This window comes from Accipiter gentilis, chromosome 7 (genome assembly GCF_929443795.1).
Source record: "Accipiter gentilis chromosome 7, bAccGen1.1, whole genome shotgun sequence".
Classification (NCBI taxonomy): domain Eukaryota; kingdom Metazoa; phylum Chordata; class Aves; order Accipitriformes; family Accipitridae; genus Astur; species Astur gentilis.
In genome coordinates this window covers 11,321,325-11,332,587 of record NC_064886.1, presented here as the reverse complement: position 1 = coordinate 11,332,587, position 11,263 = coordinate 11,321,325, and the positions used below count along the sequence as shown (strand labels likewise).

The window sequence follows — 11,263 nt, the reverse complement described above, 5'->3', positions numbered from 1 at the left end:
GGTCTCTGATACTCTGAGTACAGTTTTTCTTTGGATTGTGTTTGGGGTTTTATCAAGGGATTTATGTGCCAAAAGACTAACCATTGGGTGCCTTATGAGAATTTTAAAAGTGGATGGAGAAGATGCCTCTTGCCCACTGAAATTCCATTTAAGAGTCTATATCATGCCTTAGCTATACGCTTCCTGCAGCCGTATGCCAAGTCCCTGGTGTGAGATTCCCTGTTGTCACATACAAATTTTTAAACCAATACACAGTATCCGAAAGATTGCCACAGACAGGATTTCGGCTGTCACCTAAGTTCTTTTACTAAAGCAGCTGCCTGCCATCATCATGACACGGTGCATACCCACAGTGTGGTCTGATGACATAAAACTTCTTTTCATCCAGTCACATGTTGCCAGTGGGGAGCCCTGGGTGGTGGAGTGTGGTCTGGGTGCCAGCAGCATGCAGAGGAGAAGCTGCCTTCAGAGGAAGGGCTGCCTGAGCAGCAGTCAGGCTGATGCTGCTGGCCTGCTTTGGGTTATTGTTCTGGCTCTGGCATGCCTTCTCCAGGCACATCTTGCAGAGATCAAAGGAAAGGGCAGTGGGTCACTCCTACTGGTTTCTTCTGATCCTAACAAACTCTTGTTTGGTGGTTCCCAATAAACAGCCCTTCCTACTCCCTCAGCAGCAGGTAATCAATTTGTCCAGGCAGTGCAAAAAGGGGCTTTGAAGAAAATATAAAAAGTGTTTGACATCATAAATCTCTGTGGCGGTCTTAAGTCTGTTCTTGTCCTGGGGGAGTGTGCAGGCTCCTTGCTGGAAGGGGCCATCCCTTTCTCACACAGCCCACAAAGACAAGGAAATGCAATGGCCAAGCAGCGCTGGGGATGGCCAAGGAGGGTATTCAGCCACTTGGGAGCTCTCCAGGCGATGTCCTGGATTTCCGCAGGCACTGATGGCCCTTTACACTGCTCACCCAGCAAATTCGCCATGCAAATGAATGTCCCTGGTCTTTGTGCCTTCTGCCAGGGAAGTCGCCTTGTAACCACAGCAGATAAAGCACCTGCACATGCATCCCAAGGAGGAGGAATTTAGCTCAAGTTGAAATCCTCAGGCTGTTTTGGAGACTGTAAGGGGCGTAGCTGGTTGAACATGCCTGCAGGCAGTAGTACGACAGTGGCTTTGTAAAGGATGTGACCAGCGATTCAGATCTGGAAACATCAACAATTTATATGGAAGGAAGGGAGACAGGAGGGAGTCCAGCTGCAATTTCCATACTTGAAACAGGCAGTCACACTCCCAGTGGTGGAACTGACCCCTGGACATTGCTCATGCTGGATTAACTGGGCTGGGGAAGGTGGCTAGAAGGGATGGGGGTGGTTGTGGCCTCCCTGAGACATGTTTGCACCAGTGTGGCACGTGAAGTTGTCTGTATGCCTGTGCAGCTCCCCCACAGCTCCCCTGTCCCAGCTGTGGTGGGCCCTGATTGTCCTGTGATTTGCATTCATGGTTACCACAGTAAATATGGCCTTACGCCCACAGACGCAAATGGCCCCCAATGAAAATTGAGTCTTTTATTAGCTGCTAATTAACTCAGTCCATAGTTTAACAACCTTTGCGTAGACTGTATTCTGGGATTATTTGTTTTCCCAGTTTGTATTTTCAGTAGTGGTGTATTTTTTATTGTGGTTGCAGGATATATCAAAAGTACCTAATAAATAACACCACAGGAAAAAGCAAGTTGTGGCCCAGAGCTGGGAGCAACCACCTGGCCATGAGCAGGAAAGACGGAACCAGAAATGTTTAGATTATAATGTTACAAAACTACGGCAATCGCTTCTTTAGTACCTTCTTGTGATAGCTTTGAAGAGTCCATGTCAGGATGTGATTTTCCTGCTGTGAGCATTGCCAAGCAACCTCGGTCCTGGTGCTCAGTGCTGAACATTGGGAGGTGCAGCACAGTATTTCCAACAGCTCCTGCCCTGCGCTAGGACTCCTCTGCATTATACAAACTGGCCCAAAGCCTCCACCTTTTGCTTTGTAAGGCTGCAGTCTGAAAAACTGATTCCACAAAGGCTCTCTGTGGTACTCTGCTGGTGCAAAGGGCTTTGAATCTGGGTACAAGGAGGCTCTTGCAGTGGTAGGGGAATGTGGGAGGGTGTCCATAGAAGTGTGGATCACGGTTGTGGGTGCAGGAACGCTCTTCCATGCACCTGCTGGCATAAAGGACTGTAAGCAGGGGGGGCAGTGGAGAAGCAGGAGCCCTGGGTTGGTGCACCATCCTTTGCAGGGGGTATGCGAGCCTGGGGCTGAGTTCCCATGCCACACGCAGCTGACTATCTTTTCTCTAAGGGAGCAGGGAACAATGGACTTGCAGGGAATTGCTAATTTCATGGCTTTGAATTTTGTTACACAGAGCATAAAAATATCATTGTTTTTAAAAGAGGGGGGAGGGTGTAAGAAGGAGGGAAAGGACCTTGAAAATGTGGGCAAAATGAAAAGAGAACCTCTTTCTAAAGTTATGTTTATGTCCTCCTGCTTACTGTGCTCAAACATCCTATTTGCTCTGTTCAGCCCTGATGTTGCAGTTTTGCTCCCCTATGATGTGTTGATTCATAATAAACAGTTACCAAAATATCTTCTTGCTGCAAAAGCAGAACAACAAACACTCTTGGTTTATTTATGTATTTAACACCCCCCCTGCATAATTTTGCCTCTGGATATCAACTGTGAAACTGCTGCTTAGAAGATGAATTGAATTTAATTAGGACATGTGTTTTTCCTTGTCTCTGAAGATAATTACAGCACTATTGTCTGGAAAAGGGGTCTGCTTAATGGGAGAATTTAACCCCCTGGAAAGGACCAGGCCAGGGGTCTGCCTAAGTTTCCTTTAAGGGCCATGACTCAGCTCTCCTCTCTTCTCTACAAGATCCTTTCAGGATCTGATGGCTCAGGTTGGCAGCAAGATCTGAGAGTCACCTGCTGTACAGTGACTCACTCAAGGCTCTGCCCAATTCCCAACAACTTAAAATTTACTGTATTGGGCACAGAGAGGGTGGGAAAGACAGGAGAGAAGGAGGCTCCTGTCCAGAGAAGCACGCAACAGGGATGTAATTCTGAGCAGGTCAGGCTGCATTTGTGTCCTGATGAAGTAGTGTAAATCCTACAGGGGCTTCCAGCAGGGCAGAACCAGAACCAGAATCAGAGCCGGAGCTGGAGCTGGAGCCAGAGCTGGAACCTACCTCTAGCCCATGACCTGCAGGCGATCTTAGACCTTCACAGAGTTTGAGCGAAGCTCATCTGGAGATCAGGTTGGCTTGGGCTAGACATGAGCTAGGGTGTAGGCAAACAGATTTGGGCCACTGGGAACTTGGGGTCAAGGGCAAGTTTGAACTTGCAGCAAGACAACAGCAATAAGACTTAACCCAGGCAGTTAGTGGAAGGGCCAGGAGTAAACTCAAGATCTCCAGAGACACAGCCCAGAGCTCTGTCCGTGCCTGGTGTAGTATTTCCCATGTGAAGGTAAACTCTCCTAAGATGAGGCACCTTTATACCAATCTAACTTCACAGTGCATTCAACACTGTCCCAGTATAGGTCTAACCAGTACAAACTTACTGCTAAACCAATACACCTCCGGCATGCCTACTTGATGGCCATTCTGAGTGACTCTCCTTTCACTGGTGCTTTACAGCAGTTGCAAATTTAGCATCTCCTCTCCCTTGACCCTGCAGCACTGCTGATCTGATGCAAAGTAGCCTCCATGTAACAGAGAAACAGACCTTTATTTCCCCTGCAGTTTATTTTAGTTATAGACAGGTTTGGAAGTTTGGGGTGGTTTTTTTTCCTTAAATGAAATGCCTCATCTGTGTGTTCCTACTGCAGTGTGTTTTCCCTTGCTGCCATGACTTCCCTCCCAGAGGTCCAGTTTTATTTAACATCTCTAATTTAATGATGTGGAAGGGGGAGGAAGCCAGCCTGCTAATGAAATTCCCAGAGAGCTAACAAACTGGCCAGCTCAGCAAACATAGCTCAAGACTGAAAAGACAACACAGGAGGGGGAGCTCAGGAACCAGAGTGAGATATAAGGTAGGCCTTGGCCTGGGAAATTGCAGGCTAATGATCCCAGGGCAGAGAAGATCCATGGAGAGTGGTAAGATGGTAGACAAGGGCCTGGTAAGGTTGGAGTTCATCCAGAGCTTCATACCTTGTGCAGGGCTAGCTCTTCCTGCAGTGCAGGGACAAATGAGATAGCAACATTCACTGGAGCTAGAACATTAGCAGAGAGGGGAGGAGAGAAACCAACATAACAACATCTGCCTGGCTCTGTCAGCCAGCACACAGCCTCAAAAAACATGCATCTCGACAGGGTTTTGATGCCCTGAGTTACCCCTCTGGGATTGCTCCAGCAACCCTATCTCTGTGGAGAGTTTCAGCAGAGTGAAGAAGCCCCTGGGCCACACTGACCTAAGACATGAGCCAGGTTCTGTCCTTGGTGCTGTGTCCTCACTCCCACTCCCAGCAGGACACAGGTCCACAGCACAGAGATCTGCATCACCACAGATCCTCACCATATCCCTTGAGTAAAGCTTGCACGATCCAGCTGGAGGGAGCTGCTCCTTGCCTGACGATGGCTGCATGCTTTTACAACACAAAAAAGAGCTGTCAGGACACCGGTGGCAGGGTCCCTGAGGGAGACTGCTAGCCGGGCTTGGCTGGCCCCCTTGCCACTACAGGGCTTTGCTCTCTCCCACATTGCTCCACATCAACAGGACTTATTTGTGATGCTAAGATAATTCCCAGGGATTTAGGAGCTCATTTCATTTGATCTGGCTTGTTAATTCCCAAGTCAATCGCTGATTAGAGGCCACGTGTCAGAGAGCTGGAAACTCACTTGCAGGTTTCTCAGTGAGACCCTTCGCATAACCATGGGGATTGCAGGGTCCCGGCATCCATGGCTGCTGCCGCTTGACATGGTTATGCCAAGGGTGGCAGGCTGCCGTCAGCCTTGTAGCAGAAAGCAGGTGAAGAGGTAAGCAGCAGGGGCAACTGGGGGTCCTCAGGTCCTGCAGTGCTCACGAGCACTCTGCTGCCCCTCACAAGACTCCCACAGGGACAAATTTACTGGGTAGAGCTTAGGGGACTCTCGCTCCCATTTAGTACCAGTATCACTTGTGATAGCTAGGGCCACTAACCAGCAGAGCCCCACTTTGGTCAGCACATAGCAGATAAAACAAGAACAAAATCCTCCCTTTCTGAGCTGTCTTAAACTCCTTCATTTACAAAGAAAGGAAAAACTGGAAACAAAAAGGATTTTTTATTTCATATCTCTCAAAATGTTTTGGTGATTTCCAAATGAAAAGTTTCTCCAGAGTTTTGACATGGAAAAAACCACACTACCCCCCCCAACAATTTAGCAAAACACATTTGCAAAGTGTTTCAATGCTACCACACTTGAATTTTTCTCTGAAAAAGCAGCTTTGCTGCAAAAACTTCACTTAGCTCCAGCCTCATCCAGTTTCAGCATCATTCAGCAGAGGTGTCACCTCCCTTTCTCTGTAAACTATTATCATCACATCCTCCACATAACAGCAACTTGCACTTTGTATTCCATCACCTGGGTACGGAAAACAGCAAGGGACATTATTCCATCTGTATTCTCTTGTTATTCCTGCTCCTTGAACAGATTGAAGCTGTAGCCAAAAGAAGAAATTACACAGCTCTTCCTATTTTGCGAGGAGCCTAGCACTTGCCCAATAAATCTCCATCTGCAGAAGTACTAGTCACCCATGCCAAGGAAAGAAGCAAGGGTTTGAATGACTGAGACTCTCCCATTTTGCCTCTGTGAGCACAGGAACAATACAAGCCGAGCCACAAAAAGCCGTGGCTCAGCAGAGTGATAAAGGAACCAGCCTCGCAGAGAGTCTTCCCACCTCCTACCAAGGGCCCTGCTGTTTCCTTTTCAGCTCAGTGATTTTTCCATGAGAAAATGCCCTGGGAAACTGGTTCTTCAGTGCGGGGGTACTTCTGTTCATGATGCCCTAAACCAGAGTCATCATACGCCTTTCCTTCCAGACGGGAAAACAGAATCTTCCTAAGACGTCAGAGGAAGCCCCCTGGGAGCTGCTTCTCTTTCCCCTCCATCCAGTAAGTTACATAGCCTTCAGAAGGCAAATTAATAACCCCACACATACTGTGGGCTAAAATTATCTTGAGTGTGATCTGTGCATCCACTGGCACGGCAGAAAGCTCTGAAAGAAAAGACAGAGCAAAATCCAGCGGCTGAAAATTGAAGCAAGTGCAATTTTAGCTACAGTATGTACTTAGAAAGAAAAAAGAAATCCAGGGAGGATAGGCAGTCTGGGGATATGTGTTTTTAAACAAAGACTGGGTACATTTTTAACATGCACTTTAGCTTAAGCAGACTTAGAAATAAGATGTAGAAACTACTGAATAAACTTCTCTGGCTTGTCTCGTGTGGCCCTGGGTGTGTTTAGAGCTTTGCACGAACCAAAAGCCGCAATTGCCTGTTCGTTCCTAAAGTGCACTCATTTTATACCAGCACAAAAGTTTGTGAGCAAAATCCTTACAGGTGCCTAGAAACAGGATGCAGATTGCTGCAGGCTCAGCAGAGGCAAGCCTGTGTTATAACCCAAGACCTGAAGCTCTTTGCAGCACAGAAAATACATGGGGTGTCTTATCCTGGGGTGTGTGGGATGCCAGTTTCCCCAGCAGGGTTTAGCCTCTAAGACAACAGCCCAGAAATTGTTCTTGACAATATCTAGTTAACAGCAGGGATGCCCATCAGGAGGCAGCCCCCTGAGAAAGGATGCTCCAGGTCCAGCATCTTTCTCTCACCCCACTCTGTGCCTCCACAGGACCCACAGTAGCAACTGAGCTCACTGGGGAGAGCGGAGGGCTCCCCAGGCGCTGGCAGAGCTTGGCTCAGAGCTGTGGTACTAATGCAAGGGCTCCTGCTCTGTTGAATAATTTCACTCCCTGCTGCACTGAGAGCTGGTGCCCTGGAGGCCTCTTTGCTGATGGCCCAGTAGAAATCGCAAGCCAGGGATTTCGGGTAGAGAGACAACTTTTGCCTCATTTCTGAGGAACGATTAGTTTTGCCTGCAGGAAAGCAGTGGGATTCCAAGCAGGAGGAGGAGGCTGAGGTGAGACAGTGTGAGATACAAGGTCCAAATGTAACTGAAAAAAAAACCCCAAACCAAACAAAACCCAGCATTGTGCCCCTTCTCTCCAATTTTTTATCTGCTCTGGTTTAAAAATCTCTGGTTGTTTACCACAACACTGATCAAAAGGGAGCCAGCCAACCTTACATGATGTCAGCTCTGTCTGAGCCTTTGCAAAGGGTGGCACTGTGATCCTCCAAGCCTTCATGATGTGAAGCAAGGGAAATGCAATGGGAATGGGAAATAATGACTATGCAGGGGGCAGGAATGGTTCCTGAGGACTTTGTGTCAGACTTGGTCCAACCCTTCAGTGCATTTGGCAGTAAGCAAAAATGTGTACCAAGGAGGCTGCAAAAAGAAACAGGAGACGGGTTTCACTTGGGAAAGGTTGATGCAACACCACACATTGTAGGAGTCTCATAATCCACCACTTAATCCAGTACCAGGAGCACAACCTTTTACAATATGCTGTTAGGAAATGGAGCTGCCTGATAAGCTTAGAGCCTGCTGACTAGATAAAGCAAACACCTTGTTTTGTGAGGTACCTCAGTCTCCTGCCTCCAGCAACAGCATCAACCCCACCTTGGAACTCCACTGCCTGACGAGGACTGCAGCATTGCAGGGCATTAATCCTACAGGGAGGAGTGGAGCAAAATGTGTCAGCTTCCCAGACACGAGGATGAAGGTGACAGACTAGAAACCATGCCAGTACCCATCCCTTCCAAAACAATGCCTGACGCTCTCGAGTTAGAAAGGAAATGCTCCCTAATGATGTGGCATGGGAACTCTGCCCCACAGCCTGACCCCATTGTTTTCACGAGAGAGCCTGGAGCAGCTCCACAGCGCACTTACTGTCAATCCTTCAGCACTGCAGGGAGATTTTTGGATGGACAGGCGCCCAGGCTTAGAATGACCTTGCTTCAGGGAGTTAAGCCAGAGAAATGAGTGTGAATTCAAGTACTTTCCATACACAGCAGCTCTGCAGAGCTCTCAGAGAGCTAGAGGTTCAGTCTAATTTAATTATGGGAAGAGATAAGGGAAAGACTTGCTCATTGGTAGTGGACATTCACAGAAGCCAGGCATCCAGTTTGCTGATGTCTGTTTTGACTCTTAACCTGTGCTGCTTTTCACAGTTCCTGTACCTAAAAAAAAAGGAAACTAAAAACCGAAAAATCTCCTTGAAGGTACGGAGAGCCTGCTTTTTTCTCCTGGATGCCTGCACCCTCGGAGGAGGCAGGGGCTGGGATTACAGCTCTCCCCCTGCTTGTCTCCACCTTCCCCAAAGCCAGGGTAGGGGAAGCAGTGAGCACTTTCTGGTCCAGCACCCATGCCTAGGAGGATGCCAAGCACTCCCCTCTGCTCCCAGGTCTGCTCCACAATTACAGTTCTCTTGTTTCTTTTCAAATCCAACATGTTTTATTACTGCTAGAATTATTTTTATTGTTAAAAAGGAATCACAATACTTTTCCAGTTCACAACATGGGACCAAAACCAGGGGAAATGGAGTTGTGTTTCTTAAGGTAAACAGAAGTTAATAAAGAAGATTAAGAATGTAGTTATAGCTCAGTGGCATTACAAAAGGGGTATTAGGAATCATTTAACAGACAAAAGGTTCAGTCAAAATGGGTTATTTAATAGGACTCAAAATATACAGACAACTGAGCAGAGCAAAGGGCTTCTAGTGCCCATCAGCTTCACCTTCCAGAGATGCACACAGAAGTCTGGACCAGGATTGTTAGATGTTCATTAGGGGAGTCATACCATGTGTTTTGACAAATCAACTAAGAGCACAGCCTTCCCACAGTCTGGCAGAGCTGCAGAGACTCAGTGCTTCTGTAGTAACATTTTTCCCAGGCTCTCCTGCAGGTTACAATTCCAATTACACAGCCATGTCCCATTCAGAGCTGTGTTTGTGAGAAGACAATGAGGGTGCTGCAGTTTGGGGCATGTCCTGGTTCATCAGGGCAGACACCAACTCCAGCATTCACTGCCCAGATGCTCCTTGCACCCATTAAGGTTCCTGGCATGGACGGGGGAAGCTACGGCAGCAGTGCAGTGCAGGAACATCCAGTTCTGCTCCAAAGCTGTAGTGTCAGTTCGTGGAAGCTCCGGATGGGCGAGACAGGGTTTCTCCAAGATTTACCGTCTGCTGCTTGACCTTGGTGTAACTTGAGAGCTCTCGGTAGTTCGGCCACGGAACCCTGAAGCTGTAACTTCCTCAAGGAAGCTGCCAAGCAAAGGTAAGGTTAGCAGAGACAAGGGGCAACTTTCCACTCATGCAGATAGAAAGTAACCACATGGCCTGGCCTCAAGCCTTTGAACAAAACCAACAAGTGTTCTACAACCTCAGCACTATGAAAACATCTGTTTTCTCCCTTGGTGTCACCAGGATGGCGGGACAGCGTCACTCCTTCATATGTGGTTACAGTGGCAAAGAGGAGAAGACCTGCTCACAACAGCATGGGATCCAACAAAAAACCCCACCCAGAACAGGGATCCTGGTCCCAGTGGTGATGATGCTCCTTCCCCTCATCAGGCTCATGTCAAACCCAGCAGCTCCCTCTCCAAGGAGGCAGCAGCGAGGAAGTGTCAGGGACTGATGGTCCCTGAAGGGGCACATGACAGAGACACTCAGATCAGGACTCATGTCTTCCAATGTAAAAGCAGCATCCTGAGAGATGGCAGTTGAGGGACAGTGGCAGAGTGGATGGATTCTCCTCTGACTGACCTACTCCTCCAGCTGCTTGCAAGGGGAAATGTCCTCAGACTGGGACAGCTACAGCTAGGAGACACTAATCAAGGAGGAAATAAGTGAATGGCAGCCTTGCAGAAAGCTCCCATTTTCCAGTGACAGATCCTCCCACCAGCCAGGATTAATTCAATGAGGGAGAACAAAGTGCAAAGCTATGGGACTGCAACGACCTGCCCTGGGGACCAAAATCTGGAGCACTCAGCATGGATCACCAGGTCAACATCTTAACTGAACATGGCCATTCAACCTTAAATACTCCATCCTGTCTGGTCTCCTGTTTCTCCCCGTGCCACAAACGGTAAGGCTTCCAGAATGAGGGCAGCAGCTCCTCATGGGCTCAGTTCAGCATCTGCACCGTGGTGGTAGCCCCACTCACCTTTCAGTAACAAAGCCAGGAAGGCCAGCATTCAGGCTTGTTTTTCTGCTCACTCAGTCTTCCTGTGTGGATGATAAGGCAGGAAGAGGCAGGGTGGAAACCTCCTGCTGAGGCATCTGTGACATTTCACAGCCAGGGCTTTCTGGAAAGCAGCCCCTTGAGCAGCCTGGGTCACTGCTTGTGCCTCACGCCCCACCTCCTCAGCCTCGTCCCAGGGCTCACATCCACAGCAAGACCTCACCTCCAATTTCCAGCCTCTTTAGACCACATTCAGATCTAAATAACGAGCCACAGGAAACCTCTGGGCACTAACCATTCATTCAGTTGGATCTCAAGAAAGTTTTAACCCAGTAAAATATTAAGCACACACTCAGCTTCATCCCAGTCTCTCCTCTGTATGATTTTCCCAGACACCTTAAGGGATTTTGAGGGCTAGACTCCAAGGAACTTGTCAGTTTGAGACTTATGCACAAGTTTGCCCTATAAAGTCAAGTGAACGGCTCAACTGCACACCAGAGCAATGGTTCCACACAAAAACCAAAAGACAACGCATTCAGAGACACATTTGAATAAGTGAGCTGCTTCTCAAGAAAAAAATTGTCAGGTGGTGATCAGCTGCCAAGGGCTGGCATTGGCCAACTGCAAAGGGAAAAAGAAAAATAGGTTGAAGCAGGGATCAAGCATGCAGCAGTTAACAAAAATGTCTGGGAGTCAGGAGGGCTGGGCTCTGTGTCTTGCTCTGGTTCAGATCCTGAGATCCTGAAATCGGATTCTGCAAGACTGTTCAGTCCCAGCCCAAATCTGTTTCCACTTAGGCCCTGTTATGTCTTTAGGAGCAAAGTTAGGCTAAGCATTTGATAGTTTGGAAAGTCCTGTTCTGGAATGCTTGCAGTGTGTCTTAAAAGCCTTGTATGGACATGGCTGAAGTCATGATCACTGTGGAGGCAACTCTGTCAGCAAAGAATTTCTG

The 11,263-nt window shown here is 48.1% G+C and overlaps 1 protein-coding gene across 5 annotated transcripts in view; it reads right to left on the bottom strand.

Moving 5' to 3' along the window:
- Positions 1-8,777: 8,777 nt before the first annotated feature.
- VPS45 (vacuolar protein sorting 45 homolog) overlaps positions 8,778-11,263 on the bottom strand; it is a 29,111-nt gene continuing 26,625 nt past the window's right edge. For 2 of the 5 annotated variants that reach the window (XR_007506703.1, XR_007506704.1), the window contains one exon: positions 8,778-10,932. Coding sequence is in view for 1 of the 5 variants with exons in the window: in XM_049805606.1 (XP_049661563.1) it covers positions 9,305-9,392 (88 nt within the window). In the remaining 4 variants the exon portion in view is untranslated. The remainder of the gene's footprint in view (positions 10,933-11,263) is intronic. The other 3 variants (XR_007506705.1, XM_049805606.1, XR_007506706.1) reach the window with 3 other exon arrangements.